The sequence below is a fragment of the Caretta caretta genome, chromosome 2, assembly GCF_965140235.1.
Source record: "Caretta caretta isolate rCarCar2 chromosome 2, rCarCar1.hap1, whole genome shotgun sequence".
Lineage (NCBI taxonomy): Eukaryota > Metazoa > Chordata > Testudines > Cheloniidae > Caretta > Caretta caretta.
In genome coordinates this window covers 188,467,140-188,492,292 of record NC_134207.1, presented here as the reverse complement: position 1 = coordinate 188,492,292, position 25,153 = coordinate 188,467,140, and the positions used below count along the sequence as shown (strand labels likewise).

Here is a 25,153-nt window from a genome sequence, read left to right as displayed (position 1 = left end):
TAAGCATGTTTTTGGGTAAGATCTGGAATATTCATTAACCTGGGAGGTAATGTGTCTGATCCTTTGGGATTGGTAGACGCTTTTCATTTTTATATGACAAAATAAGATTTTCCGTAATCTTCATCATTCTCGACTTGGGTATCTGGGTGGAGGCCTGAGGCTGGGTTATTTTAAGGGAACTGTGTTGTTGGCTTCTGGGCAACCAGTGAGGTAATAAAAAAGCTGTTTTGTGCTGGCTTGATAAATCTAAGTATTAAAATATTCACCAGCTTTGGGGATAGTCTGCCCCATTCTTTGCAGTTCACCCTAATTGAGCGACCTCAGCTGGCTCCCCTGGAACCCTGGTCCCAATGGGAAATGAGAAAAGGTAAACAAGTCCTCTGTTTTGCTTTAGGCCAGCGTTCATCCCACCTTTACTTGGACAGTAGAACTTTCAGATCTATCTTTACCAGATCAGTATTTCTGTAATTATCTTACAGACTTGGGTGTCAGAAGTTGTGAACTTTAGGATTAGGCCCTCAATCAATAAGACACTGGCTATGCTTCAGGTATTTAGTACCTTGAAGACTAACCAGTTCCTAAGGGTGCTGAGACTTAGATGAAGAAATGGTTTCTGGTACCTGGATGTACTTCACAGCAAAGGGCAGTGAGATGCAGTGAGCCCCAACTAGTGTCATATCCAATCCCTTCTGGGACTCTCCCTTCTCCAAGCCTGTCCTCTCCATGTCACATCTGCCTTCAATAACATTTCTAGCCCAATTCCTCAAGCCACGAACTACCCTGAGTGATGAGACACGAAATAGATTAGAGGTGGGAAAGAACTAGCACATTGCCAAGTAATGTGAAAAGTAAATGAGAGTGGGACCCAGCAGACTACACACAGGAGACAGGCAGGGGCATGAATCATAGAATATCAGGGTTGGAAGGGACCTCAAGAGGTCATCTAGTCCAATCCCCTGCTCAAAGCAGGACCCATCCCCAACTAAATCATCCCAGCCAGGGGTTTGTCAAGCCTGACCTTAAAAACTTCTAACGAACAAGATTCCACCACCTCCCTAGGTAACGCATTCCAGTGTTTCACCACCCTCCTAGGGAAAAAGTTTTTCCTAATATCCAACCTAAACCTTCCCCACTGTAACTTGAGACCATTACTCCTTGTTCTGTCATCAGCTACCACTGAGAACAGTCTAGATCCATCCTCTTTGGAACCCCTTTTCAGGTAGTTGAAAGCAGCTATCAACTCCTCCCTCATTCTTCTCTTCTGCAGACTAAACAATCCCAGTTCCCTCAGCCTCTCCTCATAAGTCATGTGTTCCAGTCCCCTAATCATTTTTGTTGCCCTCCGCTAGACTCTTTCCAATTTTTCCACATCCTTCTTGTAGTGTGGGGCCCACAACTGAACACAGTACTCCAGATGAGGCCTCACCAATGTTGAATAGAGGGGAACCATCATGTCCCTCTATCTGCTGGCAATGCCCCTACTTATACATCCCAAAATGCCATTGGCCTTCTTGGCAACAAGGGCACACTGTTGATTCATATCCAGCTTCTCGTCCACTGTAACCCCTAGGTCCTTTTCTACAGAACTGCTGCCGAGCCATTCAGTCCCTAATCTGTAGCGGTGCATGGGATTCTTCCGTCCTAAGTGCAGGACTCTACAGTTGTCCTTGTTGAACCTCATCAGAATTCTTTTGGCCCAATCCTCTAATTTGTCTAGGGCCCTCTGTATCCTATCTCTACCATTCAGCGTATCTACCTCTCCTCCCAGTTTAGTGTCATCTGCAAACTTGCTGAGAGTGCAATCCACACCATCCTCCAGATCATTTACGAAGATATTGAACAAAACCGGCCCGAGGACTGAGGATGCTTGCTGTGGAGTCCTAATGTAATTTAAAAGTATTATTTTGTTTTTTTAAAGACAAAATCTTTCAAAGAATTAAAAAATACATATAACTAATAAAAAAACAAAACATAAAAACAAAAACAAATGTTAAACAGCTCATATATAGGTTTTCTGATCTGTACATACCTATTTAGATGATTTCATACTTAGGTGCGTGAAAATCAACAATGTTTATCAAGAAATGAGCGTGCCTTTTTTGAGTCTAATGAGGAAATACATATGGTGTGTGTTTATTTAAATATATTTTGCAGCTGTTGTGAATTATAATTTATGTGAATCCATAATTTAGACAGTAATACTGTTAATACAAAAAGTTGTATTAAAAATTATGAAAAGATCAGTGCATATGCACTAGGGAATAGCCAGATTTAAAGTGTTAATGGAATTAATTTTAAAATTAAACAAAACAGAAGAGCTTTCTCTGTATTATGAATAATCTGTTTACAAGCAACATTTCAATTAAGTACATGTCCTAAACTGATAAAAATACCATTAGCACCAGGATTTTAATATTTTAATTACTCCTAGATTTTTAAGGTCAAGGGGACCATTTTGAAACTGTCTGAGCTCCTGTACAATATAGGCCATAGAAGCTCAGCCAGTAATTTCTGCATCCAGCCTGTAAACCCATAACTTCTGTTTGAAGTTCTAATATATCATTATTATTTATATAGCAGTCTGTATATGTCTGAAGCTCTAGTCAACACACAAAAGAAAGAAGTTGCCCCAAAGAGTTTACAGTCAAATTCACAGAATTATGATAGCACAAGTGACAACTATTCAAGTGCACTGTTGCAGATTTTGTCTTGTTGGCTTGTTAATGCTTACTCACAAAACCAAGGATACTATTGTTAATAAGTAATTAAAAATGGTCGATGCTAGCAAAATGCGGTTACAAATTTATAGACAAGCTTTCAAACAAATGTATTCTCATTTCAACAACAGAAGTTTCTCACTACATCTTGTAAACTGAAGCCAAATTCTCTATTTCAACACATTTTATTACTGAATCTGCCTTTTATTTAGATGTGTAATGATTTGTATAGTTAGGACCGCTGAAGTCAATGGGGCTCCTCCTGGGTGCATCAGACTGCTAAATAGATCACAATGTAGGACTGGGGCATTAGTTAGTAAGAAAGAAGTTTATAGTCATAGTGTGACTGGCCCTTTCACAGGTGTGAATAGGAAGGTAGGAAGAATACAAGGAGCCTCCCTTCTTCCTGCATGCTCCAGGCATGCAAGGACCAGTTACAATCAAAGTTCATGTGCTCTCGGCTCTGGGTTCTGTACCACCCTTATATAAAGTTGTGCCTTAAAGGTACAATTTAGCTTTCACTTAGTCACTCCTTTAGGAACCACCAGCTTTAGTGTGGCTATGTAATTATAAACTACAGAACATAATTAAGTATACTGAGTAGAAAAGCTCATGCTACGATACATACATAGGCAAATATTTGTAGTGAGGAGGGTGCCAAATATAAGAAACACATACCTTGTTCATAAAGTAAAGTCATGTTTGTATTTTTGTGGGCAACCAGATTATTCAATAATGCAATTACACTCTGCATGGTATTACCCAGCACACTGTCCTGGTGCTCCTGTAATACAAATAAAATTAAACGACAAATAAAACATCTTCCAATACATTTACTTATTTTAAGTTTAACAGTAGACTGTTACCTTGCAAAATGTAATGGGAAATATTATCCAATTCCTTTAAAATTCAACTTCATGATTACAGCACAGTGACAATTACATTAACATGACCTCTTATAAAGGTTGTTTAAGAGGCTAATTACCTGCACTAAAACCTCAGATCTGAACTTCACATGTGACCTTTTGTCATAAATGAGTTGAACAAAAACTGAATAACCCTGAACACTCACCTCATATTCAGAACTGATGTATATTTTCATTGCATTACATTTCTCTTACAGACTATTCTCATTCTACTTAGCTTTAGTTCGAGGTGCCATAGAAAGCCATGTGATCCTTTTGTTATTTTGTGAGTAAATACACCAGGGGGCAAGATTTTTCATAAATGTAATATTAAGATTAATATTAGGGCTGTCAAGCTATAAAAAAAATTAATCGCGATTAATCGTGTGTTAAACAATAATAGAATACCATTTATTTAAATATTTTTGGATGCACATTTTCAAATATATTGATTTCAATTACACCATGGAATACAAAGTGTACGGTGCTCACTTTATATTTATTTTTTATTATAAACATTTGCACTGTAAAAATAAAAGAAATAGTATTTTTCAATTCACTTAATACAAGTACTGTAGTGTAATATCTTTATTATGAAAGTTGAACTTACAAATGTAGAATTATGTACCAAAAATAACTGCATATAAAAATAAAATAAATGTAAAACTTTAGAGCCTACAAGTCCACTCAGTCCTACTTCTTGTTCAGCCAATCGCTCAAGCAAGGTTATTTACATTTGCAGGAGATAATGCTGCCCGTTTCTTGTTTACAATGTCACCTGAAAGTGAGATCAGGCATTCGCATGGCACTGTGCCAAATGCGCTAAAGATTCATATGTCCCTTCATGCTTCAATCAACGTTCCAGAGGACATGCATCCATGTTGACGATAGGTTCTGCTTGATAACAATCCAAAGGAGTGCATGTTCATTTTCATCATCTGAGTCAGATTCTACCACTTGATTTTCTTTTTTTGTGGTTTGGTTCTGTAGTTTCCGCATTAGAGTGCTGCTCTTTTAAGACTTCTGAAAGCATGCTCCACACTCTGACCCTATCAGATTATGGAAGGCACTTCAGATTCTTAAATCTTGGGTTGAGTGCTGTAGCTATCTTTAGAAATCTCACATTGGTACCTTCTCTTTGCGTTTTGTCAAATCTACAGTGAAAGTGTTCTTAAAACGAACAGCATGCTGGGTCATCATCCGAGACTGCTATAATATGAAATATATGGCAGAATGCAGGTAAAACACAGAGCAGGAGATATACAATTCTCCCCCAAGGAGTTCAGTCACAAATTTAATTAACACATTGTTTCTTTACCAAGCGTCATCAGAATGGAAGCATGTCCTCTGGAATGGTGGCCAAAGCATGAAGGGGCATACGAATGTTTAGGATATCTGACACATAAATACCTTGCAATGCTGGCTACAAAAATGCCATGCGAACATCTGTTCTCGCTCAGATGACATTGTAAATAAGAAGTGGGCAGCATTATCTCCCGTAAATGTAAACAAACTTGTTTCTCTTAGTGATTGGCTAAACAAGAAGTAGGACCAAGTGGACTTGCAGGCTCTAAAGTTTTGCATTATTTTGTTTTTGAGTGTCGTTATGTAACAAAAAAAATCTACACTTTTCGTTGTGCTTTCACAAAAAAGAGATTGCACTACGGTACTTTACTCCTGGGGGAATTCTGCGCACCTTAGCATGCACAGAATTAATGTTCCCTGCAGATTTCTTTGCTTCCCTGCAGAAAAATGACTTTCTGACAGAGAAGAAAAGGGAAGCTGCAAGAGCAGTCACACATCACTCCCTCGCAGTGAAGGTACAACGTTTCAGGCACCGAGAGCAGCTGGCGGAGAGGTAAATCTCCATGGGGCTGGAGACACCCCAGCCAGTGGCTCCTACCCTGAGATAGAATCAGTAGCTGGGCTGGAGGCAGGAGAGGATGGGACTTCCTTTTCCTCTACAAGGAGTGCCTGGGGCTGTGTCAAACTCACACCCAGAAACCTCCCCCAGCTACAAAAAACTCAGCATCCTCCCCTGTTTCCTGCCCCCATCACTCCTCAGCTGTTGGGGGCGGGGTCACTGTATGGGGAGCTGCTCCCCCATCCACCCAACCCCTGTGCATCCAGACCCCCCATACCCAGACACCCCTGCCAAGCCTCATTCAGTACATCGAGAACCCCCCTAGCCCTCCATACCCAAACCTCTCCCCACTGAACCTCAACCCCTGCATCTGGAGCCCCCCAGCACTAGACCCCCTGCCTCCGGACCCACACCCCTGCACCTAGACCACCCTCCACTGAGCTCCGTGCACGCAAATCCCCACCCAGAGCCCCCACATCCAGACCCCCCCCGCCATTGACCAACAACTAGCTGCTCCGAGACCCCCACCCCACCAAGCCCCACTCCCCCAGCACCCAGATCCCTCTGCTGAGCCCCAACCACCTTCACCTGGAAGCCCCTGCAGAGATCCATTGCCCCTGCACCTGGAACTTCCCTAAGGAGCCTCTGTGGATCCAGATCCCCCCCAGACCTAGACCCCACACTGAGCTGCCTGCACCGAGATTGTTCCACAGAGAATCCTCTCACCCCACTCCTGGATCCCCCCACACTGAGCCCCTCCACACTTGGATCCTGCCTGGTTGAACCTGCCTGCCCCACACCTGGTGCACCTGACGCAGAGGGGCAGGGCCCCAGGGTGTTTCTGGGGCAGGCCCAGGCCTTGTGCTGTGTCAGGATCCGGTGCAGCCCCACTGCTGAGTCCATGTCCTTGAGTTGGGAGGAGGGAGGGCTGCAGAGTGATCTTCCACCTTTGTGCAGCCAGTGGCCTGTGCTCCCTACTGCCATGCTAGAGCCTCCACATTTATTTACTGACAAATAAAACTTGCAGAATTTTGAAGAATTTTAAAATATTATGCATAAAATTTTTAATTTTTTGGCACAGAATGCCCTCAGAAGTAGATACTTGTATGAGGTGAATTGAAAAACACTATTTCTTTTATCATTTTTACAATGAAAATATTTGTAATAAAAATAAAGTGAGCACTGTACACTTTGTGGTCTGTGTTGTAATTGAAATCAATATATTTGAAAATGTACAAAACCATCCAAAATATTTAATACACTTAAATTGGTATTCTATTGTTTAACAGTGCAATTAAATTAAATTTTTTTAGTTAAATGAGTGAGTTAACTGCGATTAATTGACAGTCCTAGTTAATATATAATACATGGAGGATACCCATATTTACATATATAGTTTCATGATTTCAGTGAGGCTCATTGTTGACAGATTGCTTCAGTGAAGTGACAGAATATTCTGTCTCTATATTGATACATTCAAGGTGTTTTTGATCACAAGAAAAATGTTGCATCTCTACTGTCCTTAAAAATATGCTGTAATCAATCGGAAAGGTGTGAAAAATTGTGGTGTGATCAGTAATAATTAGCTTGACAAGGAGTGCCTGAGATGCTTGCTCATCCAGCTTGGTCTACAACTCCTGCCTATGAATATTCCCCCCTTTCTTGGGATGCAGGCTTCCGATAGCTTCTGCAGCTTTGATTTAAAATAATCCCAGGCCTCCTCTACCTTTAGATCTATAAATTCTTCAGTCCAATCCACTTTCCTAACTAATTTCCTTAATTTTTGAAAGTCAGCCCTTTTGAAATCAAAAACCCTAGTTGAAGATTTATTTTTGTTAATCCTTCCATTCAGTTTGAACTGAATTAGCTCATGATCACTTGAGCCAAGACTATCCCCTACAACCATTTCTTCTATGAGGTCCTCACTACTCATCAAAACCAAATCTAAAATGGCATCCCCCCTAGTCGGTTCAGCAACTATTTGCTGAAGGAATCCATCAGCTATCGCATCTAGGAAAATCGGAGCCCTATTATTATTACTAGCACTCGTCCTCCAGTCTATATCTGGGAAGTTAAAGTCTCCCATGGTCACGCAGTTTCCATTAGTATTTACTTTATTAAAAACATTAAAAAGGGCTCTATCCATTCCAAATTAGATCCCGGCGGTCTATAGCACACCCCAAGCACTATCCCAGGGGAGGCTCTAATAGTTTTCATCCCCAATGTATTTTTTGCCCAGACGGACTCAGTCATATCCATTTCATCGCTTCTTATTTCTTTACATTCTACCTCATCATTGATATATAATGCTACTCCACCGCCTTTACCTTTATTTCGGTCTTTCCTAAACAGCACATACCCTTCAATACCTGTAGTCCAGTCATGACTACTATTCCACCATGTTTCTGTTACCCTATAATATCTGGTTTCACTTCCTGCACCAGTAGCTCTAGTTCCTCCATTTTGTTACCTAGGCTCCTCGCATTAGTGTACTAACATCTTAATTTTTGCTGTTTGGCCTCACTCACATTCTGTACCCTATTAGGCACGGTCATTATACAGCCAGTATAACCTGTTAGACTGGTATCTACACTGCCCTTCCTCCTACCCATGGCTGTATCCTTTCTTACTTCGTTTTCTTTCCTCTCAATGCTAAAATCCGGCGTGGAGATTACCTGGATGTCTCCCAGCCATCTCCCCCAAATTCCTAGTTTAATGCTCTCTTAATCAGTTGTGCCAGCCTCCATCCTAGAAGTCTATTTCCCTCTCTACTCAGGTGAAGTCCATCCCGAGAGAACAGTCCTCTGTCCATGAATGCCTCCCAGTGTCCATACATCCCAAAGCCCTCCTTATAGCACCACCGCCTAAGCCAACTGTTGATAGTCATAATCTTGTCACACCTTTGTTGCCCTTCTCTAGGAACAGGCAGAATCCCACTAAAGATCACCTGAGCCTCGATTTCCTTAAGAGTCTTCTCCAGCCTAGCACAGTCTCCCTTAATACTTTCCAGTGAGAATCTAGCCGTATCATTTGTTCCCACATGAAGGATAATTAGGGGATTCTTTCCTGCTCCCTTTAGAATCCTTTTCAACCTTAGGTCTACATCCCGTATCTTAGCACCTGGAAGACAGCACACTCTCCTATTCTCTGGTTACAGGCCTATCTATTCTTCTCAGTAAAGAGTCCCCAATCACATAGACCTGCCTTTTCCTAGTGACGGTGCTATTCTCCAGTTATCCCCTGTTCCCTCTGACTGCAAGTTCTTTCCATTCCTATTCTCCCTTGTAATCCTCTTTAACCCATCCTGTATCCTCCTGGGGTTTATATTTGGTGTAATCTCCATTAACTCTTCCCCTTTTCCTATAGGACTAGCCGCTCTTCTCTTCTTCCTTGCCCTTCCACCTTCAGTGACTACCTGCTGAGACCCTTCTTCATTTTCCAACTCTGCAAACCTATTCTTGAGCTCTATTTCTCCTTCACTAGCCCGTCTGTTCCTCTGCCTGGTTCTTTTAGTCACATGCTTCCACTGACCACTTTCCTCACCCAGTCTCCCCTCAGAATTCCCCAGCCCTGATTCCACCTGCAAGTCTGAGCTTTTCCCTTCAGATACCTCCATAATCTGCTCAAACCCCTTCCTAAACTCTACCAGACTTTCCACCTGCATCCCCAAACCTCGGATCTTTTCCTCCATCAGCTCTATCAGACGGCATTTCATACAGACAAAACTCTTACCAGGTGCCCCCTCCAGGATCATGTACATACTACAGCTTCCACATCCAGTCATCCTCATTGTGTCTTCCTCTACATGGGTCACTCCCACTGCTGCCTCTGTATCTGTCATAGCCTTGCCACCTAAATCCTGTTAATCTGGGAAACACAAACCACACCCAAAACACCACCACCCACAGCAAAACACAAGTACCACAAGACAAACTCCCCTTTCAAACTCCCACTCAAACTCCCCTGTCTACAGCTCTGTTTGCTAGCTCCTGTGCCTCTGCAGCTATCTGTGCCGCTGACTGACTGGCTGGCTGCCGTTTAGGACCCCTAGTCAGAGAAGCCCCGCCCCCTAATCAGGGCTCAGATTCTCTCCCAGCACAAAGGCCCTACAAGCCTATACATATACAAATACTACAAAACCAAAACCAAATACAAATACCTTCTCCTCCAACAGAACTCCCACTCAAACTCATTAGTATACAGATGATATGCAGCAACATATCTTCTTTCTACCAGACATGGATGATGTGGGGTCTATTTTTGCTTGCTTCCTAGCATTAGGACTTGCATAAGAGTAAACTAGCTGAATCTTAATTTGTACAAATCTGAAATAACAACAATGGGTTAAAAGCAGCGGAAGGATTTTAAGAGTATGGTGAAGATGACTTCAGACCCCATTAAATACAGGGGTTAGCCAAGCAATTTGCAACTTGATGCTCTAAGATAGTGGTTCTCAAACTTTTGTACTGGTGACTCCTTTCACATAGCAATCCCCTGAGTGTGACCCCCAAAGACCTTAAAATATATTTAACACCATTATAAATGCAGGAGGCAAAATGGGATTTGGGGTGAAGGCTGACATCTCGTGACCCCCCATGTAATAACCTCATGATCCCCTGAGCGGTCCCAACCCCCAATTTGAAAACCCCTGCTCTAAGACCACAGTCTTCCTCTGGAACCCAGCTAGTTCTGGGGGCCAAGAGCAACTTAATCTCAGCTACCTCCTCTGAATAGACATCTGTGACCTCTCTCAGGTTTGCTGTTACCACAATAATGGCAATAAGTCCTACTTTGGGATATTCTTGATGACCACTCAGAAGTTACAGATGGTGCTGCATGCAACTGGTTGACTGTTGGCTTGTAACAGTCACAAGGAATATGTTACTACTTTTCTTAAAATAGTTCCTTCCTAGTCAACTTCTGTGTGCAATGCAAGGTGTTGTCTCTTATCTATAAAGCCCTGGATGGCTTGGGTCCCCACTATCAGAGAGAGAACTTCTCTTTCCACATATGATCATCACAGCATTTGAGATAAGGTAGAGCATTTGAGGGCCTAGATGTAAACATCATGTGGTTAAGTAGCTGGGAATTCTCAGTGGGGGGTCTCCTGACTCTGGAACTGACTTTTCTCAAGGGTCTGCTGGACTTTAGGATACAATGCAAAGCCTAAAATATAGTCTGATATATTTAAATACAATGCTGGAAAGTATGAATGTAATCTCCTTTAAAAAAATAAAGTAACCAAAACAGAAAAGTGATGTCATATGGCAATGCTATTGAAAAGCAGTTTTGAAATATAGTCTTGTGGGACTTCAAGTTTTCAGATAAGCATTACTAATATATCAACAAGATACACGTTCATCTTATAGCCTGTCACCTTCTCTCTAATTAGTTTTTTTTAAAGCATGCTTGGAGCACAATTAATAAACACCAAGAAGATATACTTTTTTCACAACAAAACTAACTAATAATATATTCTGTAGAAAACCAGTTCCTAAGAAAACAAAAATGCAAAGTTAGTAAAAAAAGATCTCTGTTTATGACAAAATGAAAGATGACACTCGGTATCAAGTACTTTCTGTGGAAGTATAATAAATTTGTCATTCTGAGGCCAAAGCACCATATATTTGATGTAAATATCTTGCAATCAAAATTCACCTTTTTAAATATACATTTGTAATAGAGAACTTGCTGGTTGTGCAGCATTGCAATCTTTTGCATCCACAAAGTTAGTAGCTCTTAAATTAAGCCATAATTCTTTTAATGGAAATCAATCAACTGTGTTATATATAACTCTCGAATGAAACGTAGAAGCAAAGGCACCTGTGCAACAATTAAAGCAGTATCACATGAAGTTTATTGTACTATAACCTACACAATTGTAGATTTCAGAATGTAATTCTAGGTATCTAAGAGAGAAAAATACTCTCTTAATAAAATATTATTCTAGGTGTCCAATTTAGAGAAAAAGAGTGTACTCAGCTAGATTACTGAAGTTTTTATTATATTGTATATATAGAAAATGAATTATGGCTAGGTCTCATGAAGCCACAGGTATGTCTTACCTACACCTAAGGTGTCACTGATGGCTGTTATGCTAGATTTGTAAAGTTTGTGTAGAAAATATTTGACTTCTAAATAATCCATCAATAAGCAAAGCTGATCTAATTTGTGTGCACGACAGCAAGACTGTGGACATTTAATGAACAGTGCACTTGACAGCTTTAATAAAACATAGCATTTGCCAACAGAGATAATTAGAATTGAAGAAGCAAAATTCTAGTGTTTAGCAATGCAGATGAAACAACTTCATTAAAATGTACAGTTTCGGCAAATGAAAGGCAGGAAAGCACTGGACCCTGAAGAATCAGCCTTCTCAAAACTAATTGCTTCAGTGCTTAAACAGGACAGCTATGAAATACCAAGGGCATAACAAGGAAATACTAGCTTAAAAAATTGGCTTTTCAAAGAACACTGCACTGTATTTAGGCCATTAAACTTTTTATTCTAATTTGAAGGGTTGTGTGTTAATGAAAGAAATCACTCACACTGTTTTAAAACCAATAAGGTAAGTAAATTTATATTAGCTACATGGACCTGTGAGTTTCATCCAGATGCTATTGTATAAATCCCAATAATAACTTTTTTCTTCCTTTTAGTGCATCAGAATTTAAAACAACACACCCAGACTTCAGCATTTTAACCACTTTGTTTGATAACACTGAAACCAGATTGCAATTGTGATAAAAGTTAATCCTCTGGAGACTGTACATAACGTGTACATGCCCCTCTAAGCATTAATTTGGCTAACAGTCTGCAAAATAAAAACACTTTAAGGGTTAACTTCAGAGATATGCTGTAATTAAATTACAGGATACCATGACATTTCACACAGTAATTCTAGTCCATTCAATGGAATTACAGTGGTTAAACTGCAACTATTTTAGGAGCTCTCTTTCTCAAGCACATGACCTATGAACACAAGTTAGTTAATTAATATGAAATCACAAGAGGTTTTGCTATTTCTTACAATAAATCAATTGATAAAAAAGTATTATAAAAATGAAATATAACCAAACTACTTCTTACAAGGCTGCATTTTTTATTTGTTGTCAAAACCTCTTGACAAAAGTGCAGGTTTATATTGTACTGGGCATAGTTTATTCTCTCTGTCCGTAAATGTCAATGAGCAAACTAGAAGCCTCAATATACAGTTTATCTGGAAGCAGAAAATTGTTATATCTTTAGTATACAGCCGATAAGGGACTTTGTCAACAAACATATGCACCATTCTTCAACCATAAAAGTAAGCTAACTGAGAAACAAGTCAATTCTGCCTAGTTACATACTTGACTAATCAGGCTTTTAAAGTTTTGTTGCTTTTGATCAATGGACTAGTCTACACAAAACTGAACATTGGTAAACATGAATCTCAATATTAATTTAATGTTGTTGTCTGTAGATGATCGAACTTAAAATAGGGATTATGCTTTAACAACCTGATATTCCAAAGGAAAAAAACATAGCTCTGATGACTTCATCTTTCAAAACCATTCTTACTCATATGTAATAAATATGTCTAATAAATATAACATTTCAAAAGATTACAGTAGGGTGCTGATCATGTAGTGAGGAGGCTTTGGAAATCCAGTTCAGGAATAATCATGGATATCCTGCTTCTTGGATGTATGACAACGTTGGTCTACGTGGTGCACACAGGAGAAAGGAGATGTCTTGCGCCTTTCACTAAAATTCTTATTGGGGAGTCATAAAAGGGCGTATGCAAGCTTCAGACATCAAAGGAAAATAGTAACTCAGAGTGATTGTTTGGGGGTGATGAAGGAAGAACGCATGTGTGTGAAAATACGCAGTTATTTCAAGCACCATAACAACACACAAGGTACTGAAAGCCTGGGTTGTTGTTCTCCTATCCCACCATAACAAGTGGTACAGAAAATTAAGACAAATATTTAATAGTGTTATATTTTATTTTCTCCTTTTTCCAGTGGGGGTATTTATCCCAGCCATTAACACATAGGTTTCTTCTCTGCTCAAATCCTAGTCAGATTATGCAAGTTTTAAACACAGCCCTGATAAAGCCCTCTTCTTTCATACTGGAAATCAATTATGGTGTCCCCTTTATTCCCCCTATTCCATAGTTTGATGGATGGCTATAGTTGCATTCTTGCCCCCTATGTTAACAAGTAGCTTGTTATGAGCCAGAGGGAAAGTTACTTATAGAAACTGGGGTTCTTTAAGAGTGTTGCTTCTGCATATTTACATTTGCGGGATGCAATCCCAGAAAAGATGAGATTTGGTAATCTTCTAGAAAAGCAGTTTCTGTTGGGACTACACAAGTGCTCCCTGGAAGCACCAAATAGTTAGAGTTGAGGCTATAAATGGGCCATATGACCTCACTCTTCTTATTTCTTTCTGTAAAGAAGAGTCCTATAGAAGGGGGGATAGCAGGCAAGTTTCATGAATATACAGGCAACATGCCTCCAAGAACCATAATTACTAGAGTAACTATTTTTCCTTCTTTTAGGTGGCTGCTGCACATTCCAGCTGGTGGGATTCTAATGAGCACTACTACCTCTGGGAGGTACGTTTATACGTTATAATTAATAAGAATTGCAGAATTAGCCTACGACAGTGAGCATCAGCTCTAGATGTTACATCAAGAGAGCAGAGCTGAGTGCGTTCAGAACATTAGGTAAATGCTCTGCAGAAGTCTAAGGAGGAAACATTCTATGCCTGGTAGAGTGAGTTGAGATCCCGAGGTGCTGACCCCGAATATCCATTGGCACATCTTTTTTTCTTTTTCAAGGGCTACAGAGGAGCCAAGAGCTGCATCAATGTATCCTCAAAAGAACCTGCCTGAGGCTGAGGAAATACCACAGAAGATATTCAGATAGCTTATGTTGTGGCATTAATTTAATCAGCATTAAGGAAGTCCCTGGCACCAAGGGAGCACTCATGCTGGTTTGCTCCAGAGCAACAAAGCTCAAAGAGAATCACTAGTACTCACACTGCTGTAGGTGCCTTTTTAATACCAAGTTTCCTAAGTGCCTGAAGGGTCTCTGGGCCCTGGTCTACACCAGGAGTTGAGGTCGAATTTAGCAGCGTTAAATAGATTTAACCCTGCACCTGTCCACACGACGAAGCCCTTTTTTTTTTATTTAAAGGGCTCTTAAAATCGATTTCCTTACTCCACCCCCGACAAGGGGATTAGCGCTGAAATTGGCCTTGCCAGGTTGAATTTGGGGTACTGTGGACACAATTAGATGGTATTGGCCTCTGGGAGCTATCCCAGAGTGCTCTATTGTGACCGCTCTGGACAGCACTCTCAACTCAGATGCACTGGCCAGGTAGACAGGAAAGGACCCACAAACTTTTGAATTTCAATTTCCTGTTTGCATGGTCACCTGCAGCTTGCCACGCTGGCCAGAGCTCATCAGCAGAGGTGACCATGATGGAGTCCCAGAATCGCAGAAGAGCTCCAGCATGGACCGAATGGGAGGTGCGGGATCTGATCGCTGTATGGGGAGAGGAATCCATGCTATCAGAACTCCGTTCCAGTTTTTGAAATGCCAAAACATTTGTCAAAATCTCCCAGGGCATGAAAGACAGAGGCCCTAACAGGGACTCGAAGCAATGCCGCGTGAAACTTAAGGAGCTGAGGCAAGCCTACCAGAAAACCAGAGAGGCAAACGGCCACTCCGGGTCAGAGCCCCAAACATGCCGCTTCTATGATGAGCTGCATGCCATTTTAGGGGGTTCAGCCACCACTACCCCAGCCGTGTTGTTTGACTCCTTCAATGGAGATGGAGGCAACACAGAAGCAGGTTTTGGGGATGAGGAAGATGATGATGATGAAGTTGTAGATAGCTCACAGCAAGCAAGCGGAGAAACTGGTTTTCCGGACAGCCAGGAACTGTTTCTCACCCTGGACCTGGAGGCAGTCCCCCCCGGACCCACCCAAGGCTGCCTGCTGGACCTGCCAGGCGGAGAAGGGACCTCTGGTGAGTGTACCTTTTAAAATACTATACATGGTTTAAAAGCAAGCATGTTTAATGATTAATTTGCCCTGGCATTTGTGGCTCTCCTGGATGTACTCCCAAAGCCTTTGCAAAAGGTTTCTGGGGAGGGCAGCCTTATTCCATCCACCATGGTAGGACACTTTACCACTCCAGGCCAGTAGCACGTACTCGGGAATCATTGTAGAACAAAGCATTGCAGTGTATGTTTGCTGGCATTCAAACAACATCCGTTCTTTATCTCTCTGTGTTATCTCCAGGACAGTGATATCATTCATGGTCACCTGGTTGAAATAGGGTGCTTTTCTTAAGGGGACATTCAGAGGTGCCCGTTCCTGCTAGGCTGTTTGCCTATGGCTGAACAGAAATGTTCCCCACTGTTAGCCACGGGGAGAGGTGAGGGGCTAGCCGCTTGGGCCCTCATCGAATGACCCCCACAGTCTCTGTGGAGAAGAGGTCTGAGCTATGGTATATCTGTTGTAATACAGGAAGTGATCCATCTGGAAATCGTCTGTGCAAGAACTGCCTGACCCCTTATCCAATCCGCATAGGAGCAAAAAAGTCGAGGCAATGCACCAAATGGTTTAGTCCTTATCAAACAGAATCTCAAGGATCATCTCACATCCAGTGACTGGAGGTGCTGCTCACCTGCATTCGAATGAGGCTTAGGAAAATAGGGAAAAATATTGTTTGGTTAAGGTGAAATCACTTTAGATAAAACATTGTGTGTGTGATCTTAAGGCCATCTTGTCTTTGAAAAACTATGTATAGGGCAGCCCTCTCATTAGGGCTTGCAGCAATTCACTTACTCTCCTTGCGGATGTTATGGCAATAAGAAAGGCTGTCTTTTGGCAAAGGAGAGACAGGGAACAAGTTGCTAAGGGCTCAAATGGAGGTTTTATGAGGGCAGCCAGCACAGAAATTAAGTCCCACAAGGGATCCTTTCCTTTGACAGGTGGAAAATGGCAATCAATCCCTCTTTAAAATCTTACTACCATGGAGTTTGGAAAAACTGATTTCCCATGGATTGGAGGATGGAATGCTGAGATTGCCACGAAGTGGTAGGACTCAACAAGTTGAGATACAGACCCAAGGACTTAAGATGTAAAAGGTAATCCAAAATGTCCTGAACGTGGGCTAGCATAGGCTGAATTCCCTGAGCGAGCAACCAAACCAAAAAACCCTTCCATTTGGCCAAATCGGTAGACTTAGTAGAGGTTTTTCTTCTGTTAAGTAGGACTAGCTGCACTGCTTGCAAGCACTGTCCTTCTTCCTTATCTAAACATGCAGCATCCACACTATGAGGTGCAGGCTACTCTACAGTAGATGCGAAATCTGACTGTGGCGCTGTGTCAGTAGGTTGGGAAGGAGATCTGTGAGGTTGAACAGATAGACTGTGAAGGTCAGAAAATCAACATTGTCTTGCTCAAGCTGGTGTAGTGAGTATCAGGTTGGCATGATTCATCTTCATTTTGAGAATAACCTCAGGAATGAGTGGGACTGGCAGGAAGGCACACATCATTGCTGATTCCCAGTTCAGACAGAAGGCATCAGTTAAAGAGCATGGACTGAGCCCTGCTTGAGAGCAAAATTGACTGTACTCATTGTCTTTTGTTGCAAACAGACTGATCTTCAGAAAACCCCACTTTCTGAAGATGGACCACAGAACACTGGTCTTCAAGGACCACTTGGAATTCTGGGAGAAATTTCTGCTGAGGTGATCAGCTAGCTAATTCTGTGCATCTGATAAGTGTGTGACTCTGAGAATTATGTCTTCCTTCATGCAAAAGTGCCAAAATTGTATTGCTTCCTGACAGAGCTGGTTGGAGTGGGCTTCTCCCTTCTTGTTCATATAATACATTGCAGTAGTGTTGTCGGTAAGTATGTGAAGCTTGATCTGAGCCTGAAGAGCCTGGCATGATTGTGAACTGTTTGAAGCTCGTGGACTTTAATATGAAAAGAAGCTTCCAGTTTCCGTCCACAAATCCTGAACTTTCAATATCCCTATATATGGCCCCCAATGTATTGTGGAGGCATCAGTAACTACAGTCTTGGTCAATGGAGGACAGATAAAGGGTATACCTTCATTTACTTTGTTCTGATCTATCCACCACTCTAGGGACGGATTGCTGATGGCACTCAGACAAGCCTGTCCAATGACTGACAACAAGGGAGACAGACCATCTTCAACCAGGATCGAAGAGAATGAAGGTGTAATCTCACATGCTGGACTACATAAGAGCATGTAGCTATATGAACTAATAACTTCATACATACATGGACCATAGCTGAAGAGTGGGACTGGAGGGACAAATTGTTCTTTTGGTAGAAAAGCCCTTGAACTTGTAGAGTCTAGTAGGGAAACAATTAATTCAACTCTTTGTGTTGGAATTAATATTGACTTCCCTTTGCTCAAAATCAACCCCAGTTGATTTAAGAGATATAGCATGAACTGGAGGTGACAGAAAACTTGCACATTGAATTTATCCTTCCATAACCAATCATCCAGGTAAGGAAAGACATGAAATCCCATTCTTCTTAGATAGGCTGCCACTACCATCATGTATTTGGTAAACACACGTGGAACTGATGCCGGGCCAAAGCAGAGAACTGTGTATTGATAATGTTGATCAGCCACTATGAATCTCAGAAACTTCCTTTGACTTGGGAAAATTGCCACATGGCAGTAGATGTCCTGAAGATCAAGGGCTGGAAACCAGTCATTGTGCTGTAACACAGGGAGAATTGTAGCTAAGCTTACCATGCAGAATCTCATATTTTGACATACTTGTTGAGATCTCAGAGGCTGAGAATCGGTCTCAACCCTTACTTAGGCTTAAGAATCAGGAAGTAATGGGAGCAGAATTTCTTTCCCCAGGCAAGTGCCCTAAGCACTGGGCTACAGAGTCACTCACTCTCCCTCCTCTCTCTGTTCCAATATTTATGTATACTACTTAGAACAGCTTCGGCAGAAGAGATTGTGAGAGACCCACCCCAGATTACCCACTAGCCTGGGGTTCAGGCACTCACCTGGAATGTGGAGCCCTGGGTTCAAGTCCATACTCCAAATCAGGCAAATGAGGGACTGGAAAACAGGTGTCCCACATCCCAGGTGTTTGTCCTACTCATTAGACTCTTGGCTATAATGGAATGGGAGTCTCTCTCTCTCTGGTTTCTTGCAAAAAAGGGCTGACCTGGCTTAGGCGCCTAACTCCAGGAAAGGACTCTCGATTGGGAATCATGAGCAGAAACAGGCACTTCCCTCCGGTCTGTCAGTCAGTGGAAACTATGCACCTAAGTACCTTTGTGGATCCGTGTTCTTTCCTTTACATTTCACTCCTGAATAGTTCTGGCAGCTCCCCCTCAGCTTGCTGTCTTCTGAGAATCCCTCTCTTAGGTGTTTAATTCCACAAGGGAATGCCCAGGCACCTAACTAAGGGCTGTGAATTCCATTGGGCAGCAGGGTGCCCAGTAATTACGGGCTACAATGCCTAAGTCCTCTTTGTGGAACTAGCTCCAGAAGCCTTCAGGCAAGGGGAATTGACTAATTCAGATTATTATGAGTTTTGTAATTTCCATATGTGAAAGCACTTCTACAAAACACATGCCCTGTGCCAATCAGACTGCATGCATCATCTCTCAGCATTCCACACAGCTTAAAATACAAACCTTATCTTGCTACTCGTGTCCTTCTAGGAAATTAATGTTATCACTTGAATTTCCTTTCCTCACACTGTTTATTCCTGCAGCAGAAAACAACATTTTCTATTAGCTGGTATCAAGGCACCAGCCTCAAGGCAGGAAGTCGGCCAGAACCAATAACACTCCTCAATAAATTGGCTGAAGTGCTGAAGAGTAATACAGTCAGCATTATTTTTGTCCCTTGAGACAGGGTGCATTGCTTGCATGTTCCTGCCCTGGGCTTAGAAAGACAAGCCAATCTGCTCTGAGCAAACTGTATTCAAGCTACTGGGCCAGTAAAAACAAGGCAAGAAAAATGATAAACTAATTTTCATTAATAACATATATAAATAAAAATTATACATAGTAAAACTATGTGCTCATTCAAAATATATGTAATTGTTAAATATACCTACTCTTTGTCACAGTGCTTGTGTTGAGTAGTTTTTGTGTAGCTATTTATATTGATGTTCATGTTGAGATTAAAATTTTATTTTATTAAGAATTAAGTTCATGTAGATACTGGAGGAATGTTATAGGGGATATTTATTTTTTTAGGATTTTTCTAAATGTAATAATCTGGGCAAAACTAAAGCAAACCATTGCCCTCTCATGGCCTTTCCTTTCCTTGGTGTTTTGGTGAATTGGGAAGTTCACCCCCCCTCACAATCGTCACTTTGAGTCGTCTGGAAATTGGAGAGTGGTACCATGCAGGGGGAAAAGGAAGAAATCAAATGGAGGGAAATCATTAAAAATCAGTTAAATTTTGGACACAAACACTAACATATACCTTACTCATAATCATATGTTCATTGCATGATATTAGTACAAGAAAGAGTTATGGTTGTTTGGGTGCCTTAACTGTGCATTGCAATATTTTAACAAGTTTTGACTGCTTTTAAGTTTAACTTTAACTCTGAATTTCCTGGGCTTATAAATGCTTGGTTTGGGGATAATTACAACATCTCTAATGTCTAAATATGTAGTCTCACCCTTAACTCCATCTTAACTTAGTTTTTGTTTGGGAATATTATGTATATTACACCCCACCCCCACCCACCACTTATCACTCAGAACTTATTCAGGAAGGTGAGGGTACATGTTTCTACTTCTTGCCTCAAGATCTGTAAATCCCAGCTTACCCTAGAATTGGGGATGAACTAGTAAAATCCAGAGCTGAACTGAAACTGAAACCCAATGAACTGAATAGCCATCAACATGCGTGTGGGGTTGAAGGTTCAGAATTTGGAAATGAATCAAGATCAGAACTCAAGCTAACCCAACTCTAGAGGGGCTGGAATAAAACCTTGGATCCAAATTTTCCTGAACATTAGTGGCTTTGAAATCCAGAATTGTGCTGCTCTTGACCATCTCCAGTAACTAGATTTTATATTCATTTATAAAGTTAGGGCCTGATCCTGAAAACACTTACCAAAAGGAGTGTCTATAGCCACAAACAATCCCACTGACCTCAATAGGACAACTCATGTTAGAAAGTACCCCACTTGGTAGTGTTTTCAAGGTTCTTTTGGGATTTACACCAGGAATGTAGGATGGAGGTTTTCAGATGGCCCAAGAAAAAGAGGAAGTTTATTTTTATAAATAATAAAATTACTCTTTCAATTGTAAACAACAGGAGGAGAGCAATGTTTGCTTACGCAAAAACCTGGTACCCTTACTAGGGTAAATAACTGGTCAAATCCCTCATAAACACAATTCTTAACAAAACAGACCATCATTCCTATACTTTAATCTAATTTTCACCGAAATTAATGTGATAAGTATTTTATTGATATTTCCTAACATGAATGGAGTCTACTTTAGATGAAGAATTGAAAATAATAAATATATCGAGCTGTGAGACTACAAACAGGGAACTTTAAAGTTAAGGTTGATGTCTCCTCTTAGCATAAGTTGTTCTGGGATAGTACCACAGCTTCTATGACCCACACAAGTTTGTTTTACATTTTTGCAATATGGGCACAATTGAGGAAAGAATACATGAATTTGTTTTTCTTGGTCTGATCCTTGGTTTTCCTTTAATCAAAGTTTTTTGGAGAGCTTTTTTGCATTTAATACTTGTTTGTTCCTGTGTACTTAGTGCAAAGGGACCAGTGGTGAGGATCAAATTTAGAAGGCAGTATTTCAAGTAAATAAAACAGCAGAATATTTATACAGTGGCAGTGGAATTTTTATTTTGCAAAAAAGAGACACAAAATAATTCACAGGAGTGATGTCCTCCAAACTCTGGAATTTGTTCATATTTTAAGGTCACCGTTCCTCACTTGGTAGTATTTTGAAGTGAAGCTAGACTGCAATAGCATGTGAAGAGGGAACAAGTTAGATAGACAGGGTCAGGAGAAGAGAGAAAAGAAAGCTCATCACACAGTAGAGAGGCAAAAATAAGAATTTAAGCCCTTTAGCTATGGTAAAGATTCTACAGAATCTTCAAAATTACATCTATTTTATTAACTTATTTTTCCTATCAATTTGAAGGAGCCGTCAGTTCCAACTGATACCAGTATATTGCCACAATTATTCTTCTGAGCTGCAGTAGCTCTCTATTCACTGAGAAGCTGCAATTAAACAGCAGTCATAGATTTTTAGCAAAAAGAAAAGGAGTACTTGTGGCACCTTAGAGACTAACCAATTTATTTGAGCATAAGCTTTCGTGAGCTACAGCTGTAGCTGTAGCTCACGAAAGCTTATGCTCAAATAAATTGGTTAGTCTCTAAGGTGCCACAAGTACTCCTTTTCTTTTTGTGAATACAGACTAACACGGCTGTTATTCTGAAACCTGTCATAGACTTTTAGGACTCTAATACTGCCCCTCCATTACGCCTTAGGCACTCATGCAGAACGCAGACGCTATTGCTCCCAAAGCACAAAGTGGGGAGCCCAGCGATGCTACACAACCCAAATGGGTCACAGTCAAATGAGCTGTGGAGTGACCAGGGCTTCCCTCCCAGCTGTTTTAAGAAGTTTTAAGAAGCACTATATAGAAAGGTGTCCCCAGTGCTCCCTGAGGCATTCTTCGTATGTGTGTCCTTCATTGGCAGAATGACACCTCTGCTGATTGCTAGCAGCTCCAAACCCCAATTCCTACATTTAAGTGAGGAACAAGGGCACAAGTTGGAGTTTAAAAACATCTATTCTGCTTTTCATAAATATCTACATGGGCACATCAGTTAGCATGAGTTAAAAGAAAGTATGCTTGGTGCAGTTACGTGATCTTACCCATAATTTATTCCACTTTTATAGTAGATGAATAGGTGGATCAAAGACAATTAAGAATGATATCATCAGCAAAACAGAAAGCTTTTCTAAACAACTTCCACTTCACTTTCAAAGACAGAGCAAGCTCTTCTGTGCTTTTTATTATGAATGATGTGTTTATAATTCTTTACAGGATAATCGCCAAATGATTTATTATACAGTTACTTTTATGGTCGTCTCTCAAATTTTAGGGCCATTATTTATGTCTACGTATGTATTTAGGAGACTAACTTTAGGCACCCATATTTGAATTTTTTTTGTTTTCTTTATAAACTATAGAGATAAATGCTATCAAATGGCATATGGTTTCTTACAGCCATTAGGTTCAATTAAAATCGAGAGTCTATTGGTCAGGCTAGCTCTTCATATCTACCGTCAAATGATTTGGCTCCTGGGAGGGTGGGAAAACTTAAGTTACTCCTGAGGGAATTCTACATCAAAAAATTAAAAATTCAGCACACAATATTTTAAAATTCTGCAAAATTCTGCATATTTTATTTATCAATAAATAAATATGGAGGCAGCATGGCAGTGAGGAGTTCAGACCGCTGGCAACACAGAGGTGGGAGGTCACCCTGAAGCTCTCCCCGCCAAGGTCATGGACTCGGTGGTGAGGCTGTACCACCCTGACATGCATGCCCAACCCTGGCCCCTGATCCAGGTGTGGGCAGGCAGGCTCAGCCCAGCAAGATCCAAGTGTGGAGGGGCTTAGTGTGGGGGGATCCAGGTTTGGGGTAAGAGGGCTCTGTGTGGGGCAAGCTGGGTGCAGGTGGCTTGGTGGCAGGGGTCAAGGTGCGAGGGGGATTTGGATGCACAGGGGCTAGTTGGGGAATTCCAGGTGCAGCGGCAATAGGACTCTGTGGGAGGGTCCAGGCGAAGGTGGTTGGGACTCAGGAGGAGGGTCTGGGTGTGAAGGGTTGGGGCTTACCATAGGGGGCCTGGGTGTGGGTGGCTCAGCAAAGGGGGGGGTCCAGGTGCTGGGGGAGTGGGGATTGATGGGGTGGGGGTCTGGTTGCAGCTGGTTGGGGCTCAGTAGGGTGCAGGATTTGTCAAGGTGGTCCAGGTGCAGTGGTGGTGGTACTGGGTCAGGGTTGGGGTTCAAGTACAGGGGACCCGGGGTGGTGGTGGTCTAGGTGCAGGGGGAGTGACTTGGCAGGGTGGGGGCTCGGATGCAAGGGGGTGAGGCTCAGAAGTGGTGGTCTGAGCATGGGAGATCCGGATGCATGGGGATTGGGTGGATGGGGGAGCAGCTCCCTGTATGGTGACCCCTCACTCCGCAGCTGAGGAGCGAGGGGGGCAGGAAGTGATGGGGGGCGCAGCCAGGGAGGTTTCTGGAGGTGGGTCTGAACCAGTGGTGGCCAGTCCTAGCAGGGAAAGTGGTGGCCAGTCCTAGCAGTCCTCCCTCCTGCCCATCCCAGCCAGAACTAGTAGCTGAACCCGGCGCAGGGTAGGAGCCACTGGCCGGGGTTTCCCCAAGGCCCCTGCAGTGATTTACTTCTCTGCCAGCTGCTCCAGGCACTCAAAATGATGCACCCATGCTGGTGGGAACGGGCGCATGACTGCTCTTGTGGCTTCTCTTTGCTTCCCCATCAGAAGTTATTTTTCTGTGGGGAAGCAAAGAAACTTGGGCCGGGGGGAAGGAAGAGGGGACATGAATTCTGCGCATGCACACTGGCACAGAATTCCCCCAGGAGTACTAAATATAAAGCCTGCAGCCCCAAAAGAGTGAATACTTTTTGAATTTAATAGGCATTTATAAGCTTGTTTCTGTGGTGAACAGATGTGCCTAACAGGTTACATGATAGTTTAGATATCTACGTTTCTAAAAAGTGCCTTGAACGTAAAGGTCATAGTTCATATTAAAATGTATAAATGTCTGTCTTTTCTTGTAAAGTATTCTGATCACCTGAGTATACAAAATACGAGTGAAACTACCTATCTGGTGACACTTATACAAGAATGCCTTGAAACTCCATGGTGTTAACAAGCCATCCTGAAGGGCTTAGTATTGACGAACATATGGGATGCAAGCTCACCCTAGTTTTCTGAAACTTACTAAATGAGGATCATTTGTTTTTTTTGTATTAATAGACTGCAGTCTGGGTCATTATTTGTTATTCTTATTGAGCATTATCAGTTTGCTTGACGCTGTCCTATCTACTTCAGCAACTTCCCAGTCTCCCTCAATGACTTCACCAAAAGCATTATGGCCCAAGGACTGCCTGACGCCAATTGGGAGATGGCATAAGGGGTGCATAGGGGTTTACAGGGATCCCTGAGTCTGATGTCTATATAACAGTGTATCAAAGGGTGGCATGTGAGGTCTCTTCCAACAACCAATAATGCACTGATCATCCTAATCATTGTGAGATGTATGTACAGAGGATATTGAAGGAGTTATGTAACTATACTGAAGACTATGCTCTTAAGGTATGTAAGTTAAAACAGTTCACAGGAAGGTGAGAAAAAGACGACTCTTATCTCTCTCTGGCTGACCATTGTGTGGTGTATGACTTACAACGTAAGTCTATTAGCATACAGTTACCGAACTACTCAAGATTGCAAACTCAAAAAGAGATCAAAAATCTACAGGAAGGAACAAACAGTAGGAGGGTGTCCTCTTTATGAATAAGATCAAAGAAATAGTCTGGTATATCAGTAGAATGCAGAGAG

The 25,153-nt window shown here is 41.7% G+C and overlaps 1 protein-coding gene across 8 annotated transcripts in view; it reads right to left on the bottom strand.

Annotated features, from left to right (window-relative positions):
* Positions 1-25,153, bottom strand: part of ULK4 (unc-51 like kinase 4) — a 386,015-nt gene that overhangs the window by 115,407 nt on the left and 245,455 nt on the right. For 7 of the 8 annotated variants that reach the window (XR_012667172.1, XR_012667171.1, XR_012667173.1 and 4 more), the window contains one exon: positions 3,396-3,501. The exons of the other annotated variant lie outside the window; for it this stretch is intronic. Coding sequence is in view for 4 of the 7 variants with exons in the window: in XM_048838838.2 (XP_048694795.2) it covers positions 3,396-3,501 (106 nt within the window). In the remaining 3 variants the exon portion in view is untranslated. The remainder of the gene's footprint in view (positions 1-3,395; positions 3,502-25,153) is intronic. 8 annotated transcript variants of the gene reach the window in all.